Below are 24306 nucleotides of genomic sequence, written 5' to 3' on the forward strand. Positions count from 1 at the left end.
CTGTCTGCCTGACGTCCCCACGACCAGCGGTGACACTGCTGCCGCCGCGAGGTCGCGTTCCCAGCTCCGGGAGGGCGGGGGCAGTGCGTGGGAGCCCTGGCCTCTGGCCTGCTCCGCTCCGGGCAGGGCACAGTGCGCCCAAGGGCAGCCACAGCTCCTCGACCCTCAGCCCTGCAGGGCAGCCCGATCCAAAGCCCTTGGTGCCTGCTGACAAGCAGCCCAAGCAGCAACCACCAGCCTGTTCTGTGAGCTTCTTTGGTGAATTGTTAACAGCCTTACACAGTCCCCATCAGCTCAAATGTGCAGTGATGCCAGAAATATACCCATGAGTGAAATGTTTCTTCATTTAACAGAAGAGAACACAGCCCCGTGCAGAGGAGAACTTGATAACCACTTGGTACAGGATTAGTTTTCCCACCTGTCTTTTCAAACCAGTTAACCATTTTTAGTCAGTAGGAGAATATGTATTAAAAATGTTTTCCAGGTAAAACCATCCCTACAGGTGAGGAATGTCCCCAGCTCTGCACACTTGCTGCATGTCTGACTATTCCAAGCTATCCATGAGCCGAGGTTACACAGTTCTCTGGCATGGTGAGGCTGTGGTGACACACAATTGTGAGCCTGCCTTCCTTAATCCTTGGGCCCTGCTTTTGCTTTCATGTGGTGTCTGGCTGCATTTCTGTGCTTTCTGCACAGCAGGGTGCTTTCTTTCAGTCTGAGGAGATTCGGTGTCAGCCCTGCGAGCACCCATGGCCTCTCTCATGCAGCTGCAGGATTGTTAGATATCTTTAATTAAGTCAGTGAACTCTGCCAGGGCAGCAGATGCCTCCATTAACTGCTCAGCCACAGGCATTGTGCAAAACAGTAGCAAATGGGAGTGCACCAAAGGGGAGGATTGCCTTAGCTTTGATCAGAGTCCCCTGCAGCACTGGCCCTTCAAAAGGAGGCACAGAGCTCCCTGCCTGAGGCTGCTCAGAAGTGCAGTCCTGCAGCGTCCGCCCAAATTGGACGGGGCGCTTGGGTCTTGCCAGAAACACCCACCCCTCCTTCTGTAACCCACATTTCACCTTCCCTCTTTATTTCTTTTGAACAGAAAGTGATCCGACAGCCCAGGCTGGTTTGAGAGCAGTTCTGGAGGTGAGACAGTGCTGGAGAAGAACAACTTCGTGCCAGCAGGTAGAAGTGCCAGATCTCCTTGGGCCAGGGTTCTCTTGGGAGCTGAGCTGCATCCTTCATTTGCTCCTGGCAGGCTCCAGGGAACAGGGGGACATCAGGACAGTGTCAAAGAAACACCTGGATTTGCAATCAGTTTCTCCTCTGCTTGCAAACAGCTGAGCAAGGTCCTAAATGTTTGCAGATTTCAGTGGGATTTCTGCAAAACAAAGGCAGATAAGCCCCCAGGAGTGTAAGAATACTCTCTTTCCAGTGTAATAAACACTGGAGACATTTAAAATTTAGAGGGCTGTGAAGGTCTCCTACTCCTGGTGACCAATGCCAAGGGAGGCTCAAAGCCCCTGCTCAGTGCAACTGGGCACCCATCTCCTCCCAGACAGGCTGAGTTTAATGGTGTAGCCATTCCAGACCTGAGAAGGTGAGGGCACAGCTGGGACACAGTCATGTGGCGCTGAGGAGGGGACCATGGAGGAGCAGGAAGGGCCAGCAGCATTGCAGAAACCAGGTCTGCAGAAACTGCAAGTCAGGGATCACAGTCAGAGGTGGTTCAAAGTCTCGGTGCAACTCTGTGCTCTGCAGTTATGACCCATATCCCTTGGTCTGACACAAAATGAGGAGCTGATCACAGCCAGACAACAGCAGCTTGGCTGCTCTTAAGTCCTTCTTATTGGCAAGAAGCAAATAGTCCTCTCAGCACACCTCCAGGAGAGTGTACAGGATGGGGACACCTCTGGGATCTATCCAAGGGCAGACCCCATATGAACTGTCTGGGAATATTCTGGAAAACACAGAAAAATAAGTATGTTTTGACTGTTTCTGACATAGAACTATTGGGTATTGTACAAAGATAAGGGACTATGGAAATGACCATTTGGTTTCTGTTCTAACAGAAAGAGGACTTCAACTCCCAGTGCTGAGCAGAGCAGCAATAAAACTGCAATTTTCTTTAAAACATAGCAGGGAAACAAGTCCACCACCACACTTAAGAAACAAATAATGTAGCCAGGGCTCAAGATAAATCCAAATTTGAATTTTGGTCTAAAGATATAATTGTTGGAAAATAACAATACACTTTCATATGTTTATTAACCAAAATGATATCTACTGATTATTTTACAAAATGAAAGACAAAGTTTATCAGTTTTTTGGTTTTTTTTAATTCACTGTGTGCTTAGAAAGAAATAGGTTTCTGAATTAAATGAAGTAGCATGATGAAGAAAAAAAAACAACTAAAACCTGCCTGAGCTGCGGGCCACGTGTGCAAGCAGCTCAGTGTCCTGCTCCATTGGCTCTGGCACTGCAGGGGTGACCTGTGCCCACCTGTCTCACAGACTAGCAAAGAGCTGCACACTCGGAGCGCCCCGGATCGCTTGTAATCGGGGCTGCTTGCCTGCTGCCCACACTCGCCCGGAGGCTGCTGCTCAGTGCCAGAGTGCCTGGATCCCATTTATCAATCCGGTGGTGTCTGGAGAGGAGCTCCACATGGCCGGGCGAGCGCTCGGGGCAGCCTGGCAGCCGGCCCACAGCCCTGCTGGGAGCCGGGCTTACTCTCCCGGGGCTGGTGGCCGCTCCCGCCGCTGCGAGCGCCTTGGGAAAGCAGGGAAATCTCAGAGCGGCCCTCAGCTGCCGGCAGCGCCCTCGGGCACCGTGCCGGGCTCACCCCGCCGCGCAGGGCAGCCCGCGGGTCACGCTCTCTGCCATGAGGGGCAGAGCCACCGAGGGGTGCGGCCCATCGCGGGACACGGCCTCCAGGGCACATCGCCATCGAGGGCACCACCATCGCGGACACCGCTATGAGGGGCCGCGGTCACCGCAGGGCACTGCTATCGTGGGGCATGGTCATCGAGGGACAGAGCCATCGGAAGGTACGGCCATCGGGGCACAGCGCCACCGGCTGCTGCAGCCATCGGGGTACCGCGGGCGGTGCTGCGGGACCGGGGCGGGGCAGGGCGGGGCGAGGCGGGCGGCCGGGCCCTGCCCGCGGCGCTGCCCCCGCGGCGCTGGGCGGGCGGGCGGTCCCCGCTGCGGCTCGGCGCCTTCTCCTCCTCCTTCTCCTCCTCCTCGTCCTCAACCTCCTCCTCCTCCTTCTCCTCCTCCTCTGGCCGCTGCGGCGCGGGGGCTGCGGGCGGAGCGGCGGCGCCATGAGCGGGGCGGCGGCGGCGAAGAGCGAGAAGCTGGACGAGGCTCAGGCGCTCGCCCGCAGCTGCGCGGGCAGACCCGACTTCCAGCCCTGCGACGGGCTCTCGCTCTGCGCCACCCACAGCCACGGCCGCTGCTTCCGCCTGCACTGGTGCTGCCACCTGGGATGGTGCCACTGTGAGTGAGGGGATGAGGGAGCGGGCGGGGGGTGCGCGATCCCGGCCGTCCCGAATGCCCTGTCGGTCCCCGCGCACCGCTTCACCGCCCGTCCCGTTCTGTCCGTCCCGTCCCGCGGCCAGGAGCAGCCCGCTCCCGGAGCTGTCCGTGCCCAGGCGGCCCCAGTGGTACCCTGACCTCGGGTGCTGCTTCTGTAGGAGCAGCAGCAGCGATGCCCGGAGAGTTCCCTCGGGGCCTGGAGTCCCAGTGCTCTTCTTCCCCGTGAGCCGGCCGGAGGGTGGGCTGTGGCACCGCTGTCCTTCGCAGCCACTTCATTCTCAGTGCTAATGGTTTTCTTTTTACAAGCGTAAACCCCTTTGAGCAGAGATGTAACTGCTTTAGGCTATATATAGCAGATAGCTTCAAAGTCCAGTATTGAGCCAACTCTGGTGAAAAGGCGCCCAACGACTTTAGTATCAGTATTCAAGATCCTGATGTATCTAATCATGGAGGCTGAGATTGAACTGTGGATGTCCAAACATAGTTTGATGAATAATTAATCATGTAGAGCCTTGAACAGCAGGCTTTCCCAGCAGCGTGTTGATGTGAGGTCAGGAAATGGTGATGGAGCAATGTACTTGGGTTGTGTTGTGTTCTGGAGATCTTAAAGCTTGGATGGTCAAGGTTAATGCTGGACTCTTATGAGAGGGTTACATGGTGCTGCTGAACGTGTCCCTGGACTCCTGATATCCCATTCTCGTTTTAAATCCATTGCCATTGCCATCTCTCCTTGCAATTTAGTCACCTTCACGGATTCCCCTTCACACAGACTTTTTACAAATTTTGTTTCACAGGGAAGTGGAGCTGCCCCAAAAGCCAGCTTTTGTTTGGATGCAAGCTTCTATATCAATTAAATATGCATTTCAGGATTTTTGCCTTGATTTGGGGTTCTTTTAAAAGCAGTTCAGGACAAAAGGTTTTCTTCTGTCTGTGCCCTGAGTACTGTGTGGCACAACTGGCTGTGTGAGGAGGTGCCACAGTCACCTGTTGCACAGGGACAGGGACACTGGTGTTTCATCAGTAACACAAAGGTTCTGACCTAGATTCTTCCCAACATTTCCCTGGCCTCAGTTATTTGTGGCTACCATCAAGATATAAAGGCTTATGAGCACTCTGGATCAGAGCTCAAATGGTGCTTATAAACTGGAGATGTTACCCAAAATCATCTGGGAATGGTCCTGGGATGGGGAAGTCAAACATGGAACTGGGAACACCCAGAGAAATGATTGCAGAGAGGAATCTGGGGATTAGGATGGATCACAAACTGCTTTGCCTCAGCAGCAGGAGGACTGTGTGGCAGAAAAGCCAAACCCAGAACACCAGCCTTCGCCTTGGGATGCATTACCAGGAGCATGGCAAGCGTGCAATTTAATTAGTCTCTTCAGCTCAGTGATGAGGAAACCAGGCTGATGGGCTGAGCTTTGAGCATTGCACTTTATAGAACTGTAGGAGAACTGAGGAGGAGATGGCAGAGATCAGCTTAGAAAAATATGCTTTACAAGGGGGTGCAAAAGAAAGGGTTGTTTGGTTTGTAAAAAATTGAGGGAGGGAGAAGGGAAGGGCTGATGAGCTTTGCAAAGTGTGAGGTGGCCTTGCAGAGCAGTTGTGTTTGAGTCCTCCTCTGCACAGAGGTGGCAGATAACCAGGTATCTCTTACCTGTGACAAGGAGAGTTCAGGTTTGGATATGGGAAAATATCATAACTAGAAAGAGAAATGCAGCAGGGGAACAGAGTACGTGAGAAGGTGAAGAGTCATGGTCCTTCAGGGAAGGCTTAGACTGGTGTCTCTTAGGCATTACATGGAGCTGCTTCCCTCTTGGAAAGACCACTTGAGATCCCATCCAACCCTTTGCTTCTGTGTGGCAATTATAAGATATAAAATAGTTATAGCATTTGCAAGAAGTACAGACTTCCTTCTCAATTCTTCCTTTATGGTTAAGGAAAAGTTGAGATACTTTTGCCTCAAGAAACCAAGATTTTAAATGGAGGATTTAAAAGAAAGTCACACACTTCACTGCCTTGTTTAATCTTCTGAAAGCCATGGTGAAGTGTGCTCCCTTCTTGCCCCTCATTTCCTAATGCAAATTTCAGAGCTAAGGATCTCTTTGTATCCTGTTCCTGTGGAATGAGTTGAGTTGGACTTAAAAGGGGTAAGAATGAAGTCTGTAATGGGAAATTGTATAGAGGTCAGAGATGTAATTAAACAGTATTGGGAGTTACCTTGCATAAATGCAGTGCTGTAATACTGACTTGGGAATCCTCAGAGGGTTCTTGAAAGTGCTTTTCTCTGACTCTTAAGAGCTGTATTGGGGAACAGGAAACTCTACATCAATTAAAAGAGCCATTGAAGTATTATTTTCCATCAGTGGCCAAGGTCCTCAAGAATGTCAACTCAGTTAAAGTGCACTTACACTGAGAAATTACAAAAACTCACCATGCCATGATGAGTAGATTGTCTCCTCATGTGTATTCAGAATCACATCTGCTTACTTCAGTGACAGGAGCAATTTAGCATTGCAGAACCACTTGGCTATGGAAGAAATAATTGAGAAAGAACCCAGCCTGAATTCCCAAAGCCCTTGTGGCTGGCATGCTCGGAAGTGAGCAGTACTGGAGGCGCTCTCTTTACTGCCGATGTTCCTCTGTCCGTAAAATGGCAATAATAGCTGGCAGGGAGATTAGAGACTGACTGGTGTATCCAAACAGCTCTGAGAGCCTCAGCTGCCCTGGGTGCCTGTATGACTTGTGTGTCTAAGCCTGGAGTTCATTTTAGGTCCTTTTCAGTCTGTTCTGGGCTTGGTGGGGAGCAGATTTCCCAGTGTGGTGTTTCTCTAATGCGCTCCCGTGTGTGGGGAGCTCTGAACCCAGGTACAGCCTCCATAAGAGTTGCATGAAAAATGTGCAGGATGGGTGTGCCTGGAGGGGCTGGGATGGGAAGGTGCTGGGGTGCCTCAGGTGTCATTGGAGCTGCTGGGCTCTGTCTGGGAGTGCAGGGACACCTTGTCCCTGCTGCTGTACTGTCCTCAACACCCCTCCCCTGCGTGCTGCCAGGAGGCTGTGCTGATTCCAGTCCCCATGTGGGAGCAGGAAGAGGGCTCAAGCCTCAGGAGTCCTTTTCCCAGCAGGGAAGAAGGTGTTGGGCCAGGAGGTGTTTTTTATTTCAGCCCTGTGTTTGACCCACTACACATTTCTCCTGCTTGCTCTATGTCCTGCACGCATTCCCTTTGCCAGGGTGGCAGCCCCCTGTTCACTTTCCTCCCCTCTGACAGCCTTGGGAGGTTTTGTTTATTAGATGCAAGCTGAGAGCCTTAAATTACTCTGATCTACTTTTTCCAGAGCCAGAGAAAACATGCCAGAGGCAGGTCTGCAGCAAGGTGCCTGCCTCCCTTTCCTCACCTCGGGATTTCCACTGCAGCTGTGATTTGCACTGATGCTGGCTGTGAGGCTGCTGGCTCTGAGGTGGTACTTGCTTATGCCAGAAAGGATCAGATCATCAGGGTTGCATCTGTCCTGACCTGACAGCAGGACTTTGACTTTTGCTAATTTTACTTACTAAGAATTAACTGTGAGAGAAGGCACCATGCTTGATACAATTAAGAGCATTCTCTTGCAACTGGGTTCATTTGTAATCTGAATATCTTGCATTCTGTTAAACACCCTGCAAACCCCTCAGTACATTATGCTGCAATTATCAATAATACATGATGAATCGTGGTTCCACAGCAGTTGCATCAATATACAGTAATTGTGCCACCTTGTATTAGCCTTTCTATGCTATTTCCCCCCCGATTCAGCATCAAAAGAGCAAGCTTTAAGCTCCTTAAAGACTTTTGCATATCTTATATTGAAAAGTAAATGCAGCATATAAATTTCAGTACCACCACTTTTACAGGTTGAGCTGTTTGGAACCTTTACAAGAAAACAAACCAAGCATGGGGAAAGCGTGAGATCTCCATTGGGGGGCCAGGAAGGGAACATATTGCTGGGCTCAGGCAAGGAACAAGATCATGGTGGCAGGAAAGGTTTTTAAAAATACACCTGCTCCCCCCTGCCTTGCAGTTTGCTGGGTGGTGGATAGCACTTGCAGGTGTGCCTTGGATTAGTTTCCCAGTCCCTGGTGTGCATCACAAATTATGGCACTGCTCGGCTGGAGTTTGCAGCCAGACCTGGCAGGTTCTGCATGAGGTCAGGCAGGCCTGGCAAGAGATCCAAGAAACTGTCATTTTTCAGCTAAGAGGAGAAAATGGTTTTGTGTGATGGGTGGCATGCCACAAAGGGCATGTGTTTGCTGGGTGGTTTTGGGGAGAAGGGCTTCTCTAAATTTGGTCATGCTAGCAATATTCTGGGAATGTAGAACTAGAGTACGGTTACATTTGTTGCTCACCTGAACAGGCAGCCCAGGGTTTCTCTTGGCTCTCAGAGCTCCATTGCTTCCTCTCAGTGTCTTGAGGGCACCCAGCAGAGGCACAGTCCCTGTGATTGGGGTCTCATCAGTCCCAGCTGTGTGCTGGCCAGGGGAGGGGGCTATCCCTTATCCATTGCCCACAGCTGCAGCCAGGGAACGAGCCAAATCAGCACAGTCACTGCACCTGGGTGTGCTCTGAGCTGATACTGCTCCTCACATTCTTCTCTGCTTGAATCACTAGTGGCTTTCTTTTATAACATTTTAAAATGAAGGCATTTGTTGTCTGTTGCACAAAGCGGGTGAAAGTTCTCTGTCAAGGCCATCCTCAAGTAAACGTCTTCCAGGGAGATGTGGTGTGTGTCCATGGCAGCTCCTGCCTGCTCTCTGGCAGGTACCCACCTGGCCCAGGTGCAGGCATTTTCCCCTGCCACACAGTGATGTGTGCAGCATTTCAGGATCTCTGTGCACACCAGCAGCATTTCCAAGGTGTCTCTGCTGCTCTCCAGTGACAGAAGCCATCAGCAGGGGCTCTGACAATCTCCCAAGCCCATGTAATTACCCAGACCCCAGTCTGCCTGTGGGAATTGTGAGGAGGGAATCAGCAAGGGAGCCCTGCTTTCCTGTGCCAGAGCTGGTAAGTGAGCTGAGATGGTATGGGGAGGAATTCAGGTGCATCCTGATAGGGCTTGGGGGGGTCTGAAGAGGAGCTGTGCCTGCCTGCAGCCAGTGTCTGTCAATCCCTGCATGTTAGAGGAGCAGCCACAGCCCTGGAGTGCTCTGCAGCACAGCATACACTGTACATCTCCAAAAGCCTTGCTCTTATTCCAGTGAGTTTTCCTCATGTTGGTTTTTGGTGGCTGTAGAGCTCGTTTCCACATCCAGGAGGGAGCAGAAGGGCAGCAGTGCTCTGGTGCTCTGTGTGTCCCTGTCTGCAGATGGTGATGGGCACTGGAAGCAGCCAGCCTGGCAGTGGGGAGGGCAACTTGAATTTCCAACAGTACTGTTCCACAGGGCAAAACTACATCCTGATGACCAATTTGTTGGATAAATAGGGAAAGGGAGTTGTAACATGCTTGTGTCTGAAATTCTGAGTATTTGGAGGAACTCATACATTTTTATTCATGGAAAACTCTTGCTTAAAGTGGAATGGAGTAGTGGAGCTAGGAGCAGTAGGACTGGGAATTCCCAGAAAAAAATCAGCTTGGTCTAGAGGGAGAATGACACAAATCCTGGGACAAATAGGCATTTTTAATTTACTTTTGTGAAAAGGATTTGAACATTCATCCTGTTAAGTCCATGTATGGACAGGATGTTTGTGCACAGAGCAAGGCATTATGCTGAGTGCCAGGCAGGAGCTGCAGAAAGGTGGATGTTGCAGCTTGTAATGGGAAAAGACTTTTAATGAGGATTTGTTGCCTGTGGCTGTGCAAGATCTTCTCTTCACCTGTATTTTAAAGAGCTATGATATTCCAGCTTCGTTTCACTAAGCTGTACACAACCAAGGAAAGAATGTCAGCTTAATATATTCTGATATTCTGAAGTGTTACTCTAAGGGAAAACACTGACAGTTTTTATGGGTGCACCATTCCAGACCTGGATGGGATTTTGTTCCTCAGGTTGTAGTTATAATCTAGAAATCACAGTATGAATGTACCATTGAGAAGAGAACTCACATGTGTTGATTCCTTGTACCCTGTGGGAATGTCAGCGCCTCTGGAAGAACATGCTGCCATTCATTTTGAATCCTTACTATAATGTTTAGAGACATACACGTTGTGTTATTATTAACAAAGGTGCAGATATCACTTAACAGAATTAGACCACTGGAAAATCTCTGAATTCAGACTACTTGCTTAGTGTGTCTCATAGGACTAACTCTTTTACAGCTCATGTGTGATTGAACAGAAATCACTGTACTTCTTTCTCCAAAAGTCAAAGAAAAAGGGACCTGTGTACCAAAACACTTCCTGCCAGCTGAAATCTTTGTCATGCATGATTCTGAGGCTGTTTTGTAATCTGTCTGTCCACCTGAGAGGCATAATTCACAAAGAATTTTATCTGCTTGCCCCAAACTCAGTGATCTGCTGGTAAGAGCCTCCGAGAGTGGCAGATAACTGACACCCTTCCTCTGTGGCTGCTTGAAGGGTTAAGTGCTGATTTTGAGAAACCTGAAAGGACAAGGCTGGGGATGTTTCTTACCAGAAGCAAGTTCTTCTGAAGAAAAAGTTCATTAATCTTGTGTCTTGTCAGCTGGTGGGGTTGTCTGTGAATGCAGGGTGTCCTGAACCCTGCATGGTGAGGGCTGTGCTCCTGCTGGTGAGAGGCTGCTGGCACTTTTGTCACTGCAGAGGAACAGGCTAAAGATAAAATCTGCATGGAGCACTGTGCCTGTGGCGAGCGTGTGGCTTCCTTCCTGGACTCTGCAGGTGAGGGAATCTGTTTGCCAGCCTGGGTCTGTGAGCCTGCTTAATGCCAGTGCCCAATGCAAAAGTGCCTGCTGTCACATCCTTCCCCTTGTGGTTCTTGATGGATGTGTCATGGGTCTTAACTGGCAGCCTGTGGTCATAGCCTTGCATTGTCCCATGAGACTGAGTCACAAGATTGTCCTCGCTGTGACTTCCATCCTGCAGGTCTGCTGAGCTGACACTGCTCAGGTCTGCTGGAAGCACTGAAGGGGCCTCTCAGGTGCTTGGCACAGGACCTCCAATTTCCTGACAGCACCTGTGTGCTCATCAAGAACACGTTTTGTCACCGCTGGTGTTGCTGCACCAGCAGAGCCGGGCTTGTAGGACAGGGGCATCTTGGGGTGTTCTTATGTAATGGCTCTCGATTTAACCAGGCTGCTGTACACTTCATGACTCACTGCCAGCCTTGGTAACTTATTTCTGCACGCTGGTGAGACTCTACTAGAAATTTGTGTTTCTGTAAAGGATAAAAAACAAAATGCTTTACTCACAAACAGTGTAAGATGTTCCCAAACTCCCGAGAGCTGTGACAGTGTGGGCTTAGCTGCTGATGGATGGCACAAGCTTATACTAATGCAAAAGCTGGTTGACAGTAGATTGGATTCCAGGTAGAGCATCTCTCTCTCTGCATATAAAGTGACCCTGGTTTAATGTGTTGTGGTTTTTCTTCCAGCACCTCTATGAATTTATCTGCCCACAAGATACAGAGTATGTTTTCATAATGGCTTTGATTCTTCCACTAATCAATTTTTATGTAGTGACTGATCACAGAACTCAAGAAGTGCAGTTTGTGCCATTTGGAGATGTTTTTGCCAATAGTTGAGTATATTCACATAGAGGGGAGTCAAAAACCTACTGGGAAAGTGAAAACTGATTGCTTGGCAACTGGGTCTTGTTTTTAACATAGCCATACTTTAATTTAGGCCATGTAACAGTTGGAATTTATATGTAACCTACGTTGTAAAACAATTTCAGCAAGAGGCATGCATTTGTATTCTTGTTCTCACTGGTGGCTGCGGAGCTCGAGAGCCCACACGTCTGCTCTCGAAGCTGCTTGTTTGGCTGTGTGCATGCACCCAGCCCTGAAATGACTCCCTGCTGTGCCAGGCTCTGTATGCCAGGCTCTGTCTGTCCCTCTCCCAGCCACACATGATGCTGGTGCTCCCCTGTTGCAGGCAGGGTGCTTGGCTGCTCCATGCTGTGTAGCTGCCTGGTTGGATTTCGGTGCTTTCCCAAGCCTGAGCCCAACTCCAGGTGTTTGCACTCTCCCTCCCTCCCTCCCCTGGTGAAAGGCTGGGGCAGCATCAGGTGTGCCAGGGTGGACTGACCAGCTCTTGCAGCCTTCCTGCAGTCCACCAGAATTAGCCCAGCTGTAGGCAGGACAGGTAGAAGGAGACACTCACCTTTTGCCTTGTTTTTCCTCCCTGTGCCACTAGACCTTGATCTGCTGGCACAGGAGCCATTCTGCAGCTGGTCCTGTGGGATCTTTCCTCTCTGGATGTGAAGCCAAGGGTGATGCTCTCACCTCTGCCAGCACTGGCTCACAGCAGAGAGCTGTTTGTGCTCCCAGCTGTGCTGTCCAGGTGCCCCAAGTCACTTGCCTGCAGTGGCACTGTGTGACACAATGGCTCAATGTGATATCCACCTGCTCCACCTCCGGTGGTAGTACTTGGGCATTGGTAGTGCATTGATGCAGAGCATTGCTGGATCCCATACCCCTCCAAGGGGAGCACTGGTGCCCATACTTGCACTCCTCAGCTCCAGGTGGTGATGTGTTTTGTGCACAAGCAGGGAGAGCAGTCCTTTACAATCCCCAGAAATGGGTTCTCTAGAGGCTTGTGATAGAAATAGCTTGGTTTGAATGGCATGTGAATGGAGATGTGCATGAGGCAGCAGGAACAGCACTGGGTTAACAGAGTGTGTTGGGAATAAGGATCCTGTTCCCAGCACTGGAGCTGAAGAACATGGTGGTGTCCAGCCTGAAGGCTCCTGCCCCCGCACAGCAACTGCACAGATGATGTGTCAGCAGATCCTGGGCTCTGGCCACAGGAAGGGATCAGCACAGGTACAGCAGGCCCCATGGGCCATTGTTTCTCCTGTCAGCCACCAGGAAAACACAGAGATGTGTCTATTCCAAGCTGTGAATCCCAACCTCCTGCCCCAGCTGTCTCCTGTGGGTGCAGAGTGCAGGTCTTTAGAGAGGACTTTTCCTTCAAGGACCTGGTGAGCTGTTCTGCTTATTTAAGAATTCCCAAGAAAGCATTCCATCATGTGCAGAGGCTCAGGGTGCCCCCTGCAGCAGCACATACCACACACCTGAAGACAACTGGATCTTGTCTCCAGTCCCTTTGATTTCCAGGCAATGCCATGGTCTTCTGGGTAGTTTGACATGGAGCTGTGCTTATGTTGCTTTGTTTCCCTGTCAGTACACTGACTGGCTGCATGGAAACCATGGGCTGCTGAAGCTTGAGCAGATGGTGCTCAGGGATGGGGTTGTAGAATAAATATTTAGCACTAAGCCATTTTTTGCTATTTTCTCTACTGAATTTTAAAAATATCTAGTGTAACTTGGGGGATAAAATTTCTCAGGGGAATGTGTAAGAAATGGCTATTCTGGCCTTTGGGGGTGGCTTTGGAAGGGATGTTGGAAGATGAAAATCCTTGGATTCAGAGCTTGGGTAGTGTTGCCCAGCTGCTGTGCTGGCAGAAGTAACCAGGGCTGTGCCACACTTTCCATGCATGTACTTCTGTGTTTCTGGAACCCAGCATGGAGCTGGGGTTAGTAGCACCTGTGGTATGGGTGACATTCTCCAGCTACTGAAAGGAAAGAGCTCCTCCAGAACACACACATGGTGTGTGCTGCTGCTCGCTGCCTTGTTGGGTGCTGGTATTCTGTTCCCTTACAATGGTTAGTGAGCAAATATGGCCCCTTTAAGAGGGTTTATGGCTGCATCTCTCAAGCCTTCAGGGTTGCTTTTTCTTTAAGTCCAGTAAATCCATGTAAGCAATGAGAGTAAAGAGCAGGGATGATGGAGGAAGCTCCAGGGTCTGTTTGCATTTAAGCGTTACCTGCTCTTAAGCTGATGTGCACAGAAACTCCTCAAAGGCTTAGACAGCTCACAGCATGTACTGTCATGATCCTTTTTGTATTTAAAACAGATCAAGACAAAAGGGCATTAAAATACAAATTTGATGAGGAAAAACTTCCTGATTTTTCCCCGTCTGTGCTGGTTTCCTGTGAAAAGCGTCGAGTCAGGGGCTGGCACAGCTGTCTGGCTGTACAGCAGGGAGGGAACACCTCCACAGGAGAGAGCTGGCAGCTGTATGGAATTGCTCCTAGGCAGCCACTGCCAAAACATTGCTGGACTGGTTCTTCCCTGTGCTTGGATGGGGTCTGGAATGGAGTGGATTCATTAGTGCTCAGATGGAGGTGCTTCTGTGAGAAGGAGCTGTTTGCAGTGATACATTTCTGTTAGAGCAGAACCTGCCAGCCCTTCCTGCTGCACTTTCAGCCTGCTCAGGTCCTGGTGTGTGGCTGCTTTTTCTGTTGCTCCTTTGCTGAATTGATTTGTGTCCTTGGAGTCTCTTCTGTGACCCCTTACTGGGCCTTCTAGTTCTGCCAGAATTCCTGCAGGTATGCGGAATGTTCTGTTTGCATTCCCCACACTAGAAATTTGTTTGAGCAATCTCAGTGCTTTTTCAAAGTTGTTTGGACAAAATGCAAGGCAGAAATATCACTCACACTGAGGTGCTGCATATCTTTATCTACAAGGCTTCTTCATGGTGGACAATCATTTCAGTTATGCCTTATTATAACCACCAGTGGCCCAGTTCAGCTCTACTTAAGCCTGTCAATCTGGCAGTGCCTCAGTTTCCTGAAATGTTTTCCATTTCCTCTGGTGGCTCATTCCACATCTTTGGTTCACCATGCAGCCCACGAGGATTTGCTGGATATGACATGATGTCTATTCCATTCATCACAAAGAAGTGCAGGCTGGGTGAGCAGTGCAGTTTTTCACATGTGCCATCTGTAAATATGCTCCGGGTTTCTCCTTCCATTTGTTCTCATCCCTCTGGAAAAGTTACTACTGTGCTCTAAGTGTAGTTTGGAGTTTTGATAGGTTTTGGCAAGTATTTACAGGTAGGACAAGCTTTGTTTGCAAGGGTTTGTTGTTCCAAGCTGTGCATGTAACTGGAGAGAGGAGGAGAAGAGCCAGAGCAGTCATTCTGTCCACTGTTCAGCTGGCAGGGCGGGAGGGCCATGACCCCAGGTAGGGACTCAGCCCAACATCACACTTCCCAATGGAATTCCACTCTGCTGGGCACTTGGCAAGAACAGGTGCGGTGGGCACCTCCAGCAGGCTGATAAACCTCCATAAACCTGTCCAGGATGTGCAGCGAGCTTTGCCTTAGGCTGTGAAGGAGGAAACCCTCCCTTGCCCCAAGGTTCTGCTGTGCCAGCCGTGAATCCCTGCCTGGTTCCTTCCCAGGCCCTCTGGCTGGGCTGGCAAACCTGTGCCATCCACTGCCCTGGGGGGCCCAGCTGGGTGTGACAACTTCTGTACTGTCCTGGGGCCACTGTGCCAGCCCTGGCAGCAGGGCACCATTCCCACTTAGAGTTGTCACCAGCTGCCAGAGAGTTGCACATCCACCTGGTGCTTCCTCAGACCAGACTTGGCTCTCCTGCCCCACCCGGGAGACGTAGAACAAATGCTGCTGGAAGAGTGCTTGATTGTTCTCTGTCTCTTGTGTGAGCAAAGCCAGTGCTCGAGAAGCTCATCTCCAAGGTTTCCACACACAGAACAGCTGTGCAGGGAGCTCTCCTTGGAATAATGCAGATCCCCTCCAAGGCAGCTCTGTCTCCTGTCACACATGCATTATGAATGCTTCCTTTGCCTTCACTCCTTCAGAGCTGTGTGGTATTTAATTAGAGAGTTTTTATGTTCTTCATAGTGGGACCAATTCCCCTCCTGTGTGAGCTGAATTTTTTGGCAGAGTTGCGAGTGGCAATAGCAAAGTCTGGCACAGCTGGAGTGAGAATCCCATTGGACTTCACAAGGGGGGATTACTGGTGCTGTTACACAGGTGTATGCTCAGGCAGCACCAAGGCACCAGTATCTGGGGAGCAGCTCCCTGTGGTGAACAGGGCACATCCCTCCACACCCTCACTAGGGGCCTGTGGCAGCCATGGACTGTGCCCTGGGGTCACAGCTCCAGCCCCTCTGGAGCATCCACCACAGCCAAAGGCACGGAGATTCCCCTGGGATCAGAGCCACTTCACCTCCAGCCTGCCTCTGCCTGGGACTTCCACGAGTGCTCAGCCCACACAGGAGCAGCTCCTAAGCTGAGCCAGGTCACATTCAATAGCTGCCAAGTAGCAGGTCTTTGTTAACCTTGCTGATTTTTGGAGATAGATGAGCTGGCAGATGGGAGGCTGTAGAAATATTTGTTCCAGCAGCTGCAGGGGGAAGAATACATATGAAAAAAGCTTTTATCTTTCAGTTAATAGATGTCTAAATGCCTCGCATGCAAACAAATATCTATGGTATGTATTGCTGACTTAGAATTGTAAAATCTACAGCTCTCTCTTACCATTTTCTGAAGTGCAGTGCAATTCATGGTGTTATTTATTAGGACTAAGTCCTCCTTTTGAGAGGGTAAAATTTGAGAATTTGTTCTAGCAAACCTCCCTCCTGAAAGCTGAACTTTTTTTTTTTTTTTCAATATGTCAAGCACATTAATGAGTGTTAGGTAAACTAGAATGCTGGGATAGAGGGAAGTGGAAAAGAAAATTTTCCAGCCATACCTCTGCTTATTTCATGGTTAAGTTATTTCATATTAGCCACAGAAATTGCTGCTGTTTTCTGTCTCTTTGGTGAAGATGCATGCAGACTGCCCAATTAGCAAAAAATCAGAGAGAAATGACCTTGTGGCTTGTTTCTCAAAGCTTGATTTGGGGTTATGGAAGCAGGAGGCTCTATAATACAGCTTCCAGTCAATCAGCCACATAGTTCTGCTTATTAGTGCCACAAACATAAAAAATTTCCAAGTTGCCTGAGTTTGCTGGAGATGTGCAGGTGATGATAGAGCTCCCTGCTTTGCTGGATCCTGCCTGAGCCTGCTGGCAGGCTCACTGGAGGCATGGAGTGAGCCAAGGCTTTAGAGAACAGCATCCATTTGATTTGGCAATAGAAATCCTATTTCTGTGCACAGAGCAACAGGGAGATGAGCACTGCCCAGCACTCACTTCCTTGGACATAGCTGAATAGTTGTTCTGCAGTTGAGTGTTGGCTGTAGCATGTGCCAGGTCCCTGAGGATTTGGTTTGTGTGCTGGCACAAGGGCCAGCTGAAGAAACGGAGAAACAATTGTCCCTTTCTCGTTGTGTACAGGCTGCTGTCACTTCGAGGGGTCAGACAGAGGAGCAGTGTTGGTGGGGGATAATGCCCTGAGCACAGAGCAGCCTTAGGGGGACAAATGGTTAAGTGTAGCCTATAGACTTATTTCTGGGGTCTCTCGTTTCATCATCTCCCCTGTCAACCAGTGGCTGTCATGGACAACCAAGACTTACCATGGCAGTCATTCTGGCAGAGCCTGCTTTCACACTGTTTCCAGGAGGGGAGCAGGTTCTTGTTTCCCCTGAGCCCTTTTGCCACGGCAGTGGAAGTGCAGAGCCAGAACTGTGACACCTCTTCACAGCAGCTCTTAAAGTGCACAAGAACTTCCCAAACTTCTGCAAATGCAGCGAATTTCTTTTCACAGGATTTGGAGTTTGATTTTTAGACAGGTGTTTGACAAGTGCAGTACTTTTCCTTCACCACCTTCCACATAGGCAGTGGCAGGGAAGTGACCCAGGAAACAACTTTGGATGTGGTGTCTTGTGTGACATCTGAATTTGTACAGAACACTGTCTTTTACAGGAGTGTTCATCAGCACAGTGCAGTCACAGAGTTCTTCAGCTGACTTGGAATAAATAGGCAATAAGTTCTGAGCTAGTGTACTAGATGGAATGGAGCAGAATAGGTGCTCAAAGTACTGTTTTATCACAGACTGTTGCCAGCTCTTCAGAGTCAGCAAAAATATTGCTGTTGATTTCCACAGGTATTTGATCAGATTGAGATGGATTATAAAAGAACCTGGGGACTTGTGCTTCTAGGGGCATTTCTAGTGAAAAATTCTGGCAATCCTGCAAGCTGCAGGTATGGGGGGAAATCTTATTTCTAATTTCTGCATTTATTTTTCATAGGCTGCATCCTGGCTGATGAGTTTCCATGCATTATGTAGGGTGAGGGGTAGTAACAGAGGCTCAGCATTGTCCACAATCCAGTCTGACAGTCCCAGTTCTGAGCACCTGGTATGTTTTGAAACAAGTTTAATCTGTTTAAAATTACCTCTAAAACCAGCTAAGACTTGACAAACTTGTACCAGAATTCTAAAGAAATGCAGAAATCAGTTAGCATAGAAAATTCTCTTTGCTGTGTGTTGGCTGGTTCCTGCTTTACCCTGGCAGAGCTTGTCCTTGGAACGTGAGGAACATTTCAGCCCCTGTGAGGTTGCACAGACAGGCTCTGCAATCCTGTGCTCTTTGCTCCTTCTCTGGAATTAGTCCCAGCAGGGCAGTCCTGAGACATGCAGGGAGCTGCTGTGTGGCTGCAGTGGAGAGACAACCAGCTGAGCTTGCAGCAACTCCTTGGCTGACCTGGCCACCACTCTTCTTCTTTTCCCAAAACGGGAAAAACAAACACCAAAAAAGTCAAACTGAAGAGTCTTTGCTTTACCATTTCATGCCCATGCTGTAAGCTTCCTTGGCTTAAATACATTGCTTTATATTCCAAACATCCCTCAGCCTTCTGCCAGCACGTGGTGACTGTTTTAAGGGGAAAAACAGAGTCCTCTTGTACAGAGAACTTTTTTCTTGATCCTGGTAAAATCTTCACTGGACCCTTCCTTGGACTACTTCAAATAGAGGCAGCACTGAATTGAGATGAAGAAATGTTTTTCATCAGTGTCTGATTGTATTTTATCATTGGTTGTCAAAGGAGCCCACACAGAAGCCCTCCAAATCTATGGATAAATAGAGCATTGTGGTTTCAGGCAAGGGCAGGCTGCACTTCAGTTTCCATGAGTTGAATTTATCAGACACTATCCAAGCCAGAAGCACAGTAATCATCAGCTGTGGGGCTTTGCAAGGCTGTGGCATATTTAATGTTCACTAATTTCACAGAAGGATTTCTGGGAAGCAGCAGATGGCAGGAAGCCGTGGGCTGCTGCTGTGGCTGTGAGGGTGAGGAGCTTCCCAGGGAAGTTCTGTCCACAAGATCTGAGCAACCTCTGAGGGACCCCATTGCTCAGAGACGCCAGAACCAAGGATCTGTGCTGGAGGAGTGAGAGCTGTGCTCTGCCTGTGGCTGGAGCATGCAGCTGCTGGATGCCAACACTCATTCCTCTGAGTCACAGCAGGTTTAGGAGCTACACCATGGTACAGAGATGGCAAGTGGAGAGGATGGCTTTGTGTTTTCTGTCATCCAGCCACAAGCAGACAGGGGAAAAGCTTGATTTCTTGTCACTGAGCTTTCCCCATGGTTCTGTCAGCAGTTACCATTGCACAGATCATAGGGACAAAACACTGGATGAGGTATTCGAGGGGAGCTGGTCGAAGCTGCTCACACACTTCCCTCTGCTGCCAGCTCTGTGCTCTCCTCCCGTGGCACACGGGTGGGCTTTTCCCTCGTCGTGCCTGGAGCCTCTCCCACTCTCCAGAGCTCGGAGAGCCACGGTTCCGTGGCCTTTCAGCTGTACTCCCTGTCCTTGAGCTATGGGGATTGGAAACCCCAGCCGATTTTCACATGACCCGTTTCCCTTCCAGCAGCACTGCGGGGTGGGAAGAGCCTTCCCGGCGCTCGAGGTTGCCGGTGACATCCCGGAGCTGGCAGAGCACAGGCTGTGCGTGGGCCCCGGAGCGCCGGCAGCACCCGCAGCTGCCGAGAGCCGACAGCGCTCCTCCAGGGCTGGGGGGGTTTCCCGGCCCCAGGGGGATTCTCTGCTTCGGAGAGGCTTTGCAGGGGGAGCGAGCCCTTCCCCGGGGCTTACAGCAACCGGGTCTAGCAGGAGGTGTCCCTGCCCACGGCAGGGGGATGGAACTCCGTAGTCTTTACGATCCTTCCCAAGGCGAGCCATTCTGCGATGTTCCAAAGGAATGACTAATTCAGGGGAAAAGGCTGCATCTACCTGTGAGCTGGAAACACACCAGCACTCTGCCTTCCTTTCTGCAGGAGCTTTCTGCCCCGCACCTGGAGAGCTCCAGGCACCCCCACAGCCCCTCCATGCTTTGGTGCATTTGCTTCCCGTGCAAAGCAGGATCTGCAGCTCGTGCAGCAAAACTCTTCTGACAGCCCCGCTACTCACAAGGCTTCTGGAAATTTGTGCTTTCCCAGTGGATGAGCCCCTGGGGAGACGTGAATCTTTCAGAGGCTTCATGCAAATAAAATGCAGCATTTTACAGTCTTAGGCATAGCCTCGGGTTTCTCAGTTTTTCCTGACATAGTCCCAATTTTCTGCTCTCTTATTTATTTCTGTTAGTGAAGATGTTCAGTTCACACTTTGTTCTGCTCAATATAACCAACATAATCCTATTTTCTTACTACTTAAACAGATAATCAAGATGCCTAAAGCTTGGAAATTCCCTTATTTTCTGCCTTAAAATTCTAATTGTAGTTATGTATGAACTTCTGGTTTATAATATGGAAAAACACAATTTAATCCCTAAAAACAAAGAACGTGGAGTCATGGACAAGGAGACTCACTGGAATAATAGTAATAAAATTTTGATCATTGTAGCAAAGATGCAAGCTAGAACTTACATGTTATGGTTCAGTGGGGGGGGAAAAGCCTCTGAGAATCTTGTCCATTTTCTTCCTCCTAGAAGGCAGGGTGGGCAGACCTGGCATCTTTCCCACTTCACGGCTATAGAGTTGTGCCTCGGAGTTAATTCTCCAGAGTTAGTCATGCCTACAGCAGTCCTCAAGGCAGTGTCAGGGAGGGGAGCAGCACTGGGGTACAGGAGGTTGTGATTACCTGCAGCATTAAGTGTCAGAGGATCCATACCTGGAGAGGCCACGAGAGAAGCAGCAGCTGCTGCCAGCAGAGAGCTGCTGGTGATGTCCAAGGGTGTCAACATCATCGCTTCTGTTCAAACTCAAAGACCTTTAAACACCGCTCCCGTGTGTCCCCACAGGTAAATACGTCTACCAGCCCATGACCCCCGTGGAGCAGCTCCCCAGCACCGAGATCCCCGTCCGCCCCCGGGAGTCCCCCAACACCATCCAGATCTCGGTGTCGCTCACCGAGCACTTCCTCAAGTTCGCTCCCGCCTTCCAGCCGCCGCTGCCGCCCGAGGCGCCGCAGTTCTGCACCATCGCCGACCTCTTCATCGACAACTACCGCGTCAAGTGCATCAACGGCAAGATGTGCTACGTGCAGCGCCAGCCGCCCGCCCCGCACAGGGCAAAGCCCGACGAGGGCTCCGTCCGCAACGCCTTAATCACAAAGGAGAGCAATACACCAAAACCAGAGCACTGCTCGTCCCCGTCCAGCTCTGAGGACTCCGGCATCAACGCGGTGGGGGTTCACTACATGGAGTCGTGTGACGAGGACACGGAGGGGGTGGCTGAGCTGAGCTCAGAGGAAGATTACAGCCCGGATAGCAGCTGGGAGCCGGACGAATGCCCGCTCCTGTCGCCCTCGCAGTGCGAGATGGAAGTGATTGAGACTATAGAAACCACTGTGTGACCACACAAGTCGGCAGCGGCTCAGTCCACTTTCTTCTCAGTAATGTTGCTTTTGTAGTATTTCTAGTTTCTGTTTTTTCTGACAATCCCTTTTTTCCAGTGCACTTGATATTTCAGATTCCTGTCATGGGAGCGCGGTCACAGGACTTACATATAGTGAACTAGCAGCAGCCTGAGCAATTTTAACACGTTCTCAGCCTGATCAGCTCTCCCACGTCTGCACGTAAGGTAGTGACAAATCTTAAGACTTTTCTAGCAAAAATAGGCCCTTTTATTGGTCTGGGTTACCCCGCACACAACTTCTCACACGAGGACATGCCACTTGAGATGTTTCCACCTGTCAGGTTGTTGGCAGGGGTCCCTCAGAGCATGGGGGGTGCACGCCTGGAGCGGCAAACCGAGGTGCCCTTAGTCTTTCTCAAACAGCTACACGAGGCTCCTCCCATCTCTGTCTGTCCTGGCGCCTTGTCTGGCCTCTTCCCTAGTGCTGGTGCGACCTTCTCCAAGGCTGTCGGCACCACGCTTCCAGCAGGTTGGAATGGCAAGCTAGAAAATGCACAAAGTGCCTCCAACTTTTCTCCAGGCTATGCACCGAGCAGCTGCTGAGGTAGGCCAGGCTCTGAAATCTCCTGAGAAGGCAGGTCTTGCTCTGGAGGAGGATGAGTTGCCCGAATCCACCTGGTCCCTCTTCTCTGCCTGGATCTTGGGAAGGGCGTCTGACTTTTGCAGGTGGGCAGGAGGGGGAGCAGGCAGAGGTGGGGCATGGCCATCTAACCAATACCACACTGGACTGGGGAGTACCAGGACAGGCGAAGGAAGCGACTACCTCCGAAAACCCGCCCTCGGCTCCGCCTCTGCCTCCTCCTGGGCTCTTTGGTGCCGGACACTCAGGACCAAATGGCCTCAGGGCCTGCATTTGCCTGAAGAATAACAAAGTTTAAACAAAAAGAATTTTACCAGCCACACCACTGTGTCGGCAGAGCTTGGGGACAGCATGGAGATGCCCCTGGGAGGTGGCCCACGGTCTCAGTGGCATGTGAGCTTGTTAAAATAGAGCCTAAGGTCATCCTAGTGGAGAGAGGAGGCTTTGGCTCCTGCTCCATCACTCCCAGTTCAGGAGCAGGTTCAGAGCAGGGGTCCCTCACCCAGCTGGTAGTGGTGCTGTCTCACAGGAGGTTGAGTTTCAGCCCTGCTTGAAGGAAACAAAAAATGTCACTCAGATTCCAGCCAGCTCCATGGAGCTGGAGCCAGTAACTCCTGTGTTCCTGCAGCGGTACTGCCGTTCTTTGTGTAGCTGCTGTTTGCGTTTCAGAAGTCCCTGGTAAATCCAAGGCTGTAAAAACCTGTACAGTTAGTGACTGATCCTAGATTATAGTCTGTGGTAGAGGGTGGCTCATCTCTCACTGTATCCTGACAATGTATTCCCAATTTTATACACTTTGTAATCAGTATCTTTAGAAGACATTTAGGCAACAGTGTGTGTCTGTGCACATGCGCGTCTAGGAGTTTCCATGGGTGGATATCAAGTAATGCTGTACTTTTTAGACTAAGACTTTCAGACAAAAATAATAGGTTTTATAGTTTTGATGACTTACATAAAAATGTGCAATGCTTGTGAAATGAGGAACTTGGGCCATTGCATGAACAGATACATTCTCACAAGGCACCTGAAAATACTCTGTTTTTCTGAGGGCATTTAACAAAGGCTGTAGTAAAACTAAATAGGATTTATTTTGTTTTTAAGGGCGGGGTTGTCTTTCTTGGCTGACTACAGTTTCTAACAACATTTTTGGTGTCTTTGGACCATTCAGACACGTTCCATAGGTAGAAGGAAACATTATGTATAACCTACAGCATTTATTCATATTTAACCTTTCAATTGTAACCTGAGTGGAGAGCTGAACGAGCTCACTCTTCATGCCTGGCCTCTGAGGTTTCCTCCTAGAAAGAGGAAGGCTCTTCCTCCCCTGGGAATGGCTTCTCCTTCCCAGGCAGGAAGGGTGGGCTGGCGCAGCACGGCCTTTCCCAAGGGCAGGGAGCTCCTCGCCAGTTCTCCCTGGGGCACCAAGGGCAGGGAACATGAGCAGGACACCCCTGCCCAGCACAGCTCACCTTGTTTGCAGGCAAGCAGGAGCTGCAGCCCTGCCCAGGCACAGGCTGGGAGCGCGGTGACCTCGGGGAGTGCTGGTGGCAGAGACTCCACAGGGCCCGCAGGGTCCTGTCCCTGCCAGGATCCATTCTTTCTTAACTGTAAGTAATTAGCAATACCCACAAGCTGTGAGTGTCTCCTACCCAGGATTTGTTCAGATGTCTTAAGCACAATAAGCTGCCTCTTCCTTCTGTTGTTCCTGGAAAATGTCAGCGGCGCTCTGGGGAGTGCCGGGGCTGCTGGAGAGCGCTCGGGCAGGGCCCAGCCGCGGGGATCTCCTGCTCCATCACACACCCGGCTCCCAGCGCTCCCAGGGAACACCGGGCTCCTTCCTTTGCACAAACACGGGTGGGGCCGTGTTGCTGCAGCCATGCCCTGGGCTGGCTGCTCCCCCTTCCAGGGAGAGGTGTGTGTATATTTCCTCTTGAATAAAATACTGAACAACTGGCCTTCTGCTTGTCCTAACTGCCTGTGTGCTTTCCATGCTAGAGGGAAGCACTGCGGGACTTCCAGCAGGGGAAGGGTTCCTCACAGCTTCAGATGGCAGCCCCTGACACAGCCCCAGAGCCAGGCAGATGAAGGGAATAACCAGGGGCAGCACACCAGGCCCTGCTAAGTGCTGGGGCTGGTGGGCAGCCTCATGGCCCAGCTCTGACTCATCTGGAAAGAGCTGCTCCAGCTGATGTATGACCAAATTCAGCTCCCTGACCTACCTGTGCCCAGGTGTGGCTGCAGGCTGGACACATCCCATGGTAATTCTGCTCATGGGCAGGGCGTGAGCCTACATGGCACCTCAGGACACTGGCACTGCTCCTACCCAGGTGAGCTCTGCACAACACCTGGTGCTTCAGTGTTCCTTGGAGGCAGCTGTGCTGCTCCATATTCCTGCCATTCCATATGAGCTCTACACAGATCAGCCACAGGAGTTCTGTGTGCAGGGAGAGCAACACCTGCTGCTGTGCTCTGGGAGCAG

General features: G+C 50.4%; 1 protein-coding gene across 1 annotated transcript; it reads left to right on the forward strand.

Annotated features, from left to right (window-relative positions):
- Positions 1-3314: 3314 nt before the first annotated feature.
- Positions 3315-23712, forward strand: LOC311157357 (UPF0524 protein C3orf70; the record flags this gene model as incomplete). The annotated part of the gene is made up of 2 exons (XM_084212018.1): positions 3315-3489; positions 20632-23712. 2 exons carry the CDS (start codon positions 3315-3317, stop codon positions 21183-21185), a joined length of 729 nt encoding a protein of 242 aa, XP_084068144.1. The 3' UTR covers positions 21186-23712.
- Positions 23713-24306: the final 594 nt, after the last annotated feature.

The sequence above is a fragment of the Fringilla coelebs genome (assembly GCF_963513975.1).
Source record: "Fringilla coelebs genome assembly, chromosome: 10".
Lineage (NCBI taxonomy): Eukaryota > Metazoa > Chordata > Aves > Passeriformes > Fringillidae > Fringilla > Fringilla coelebs.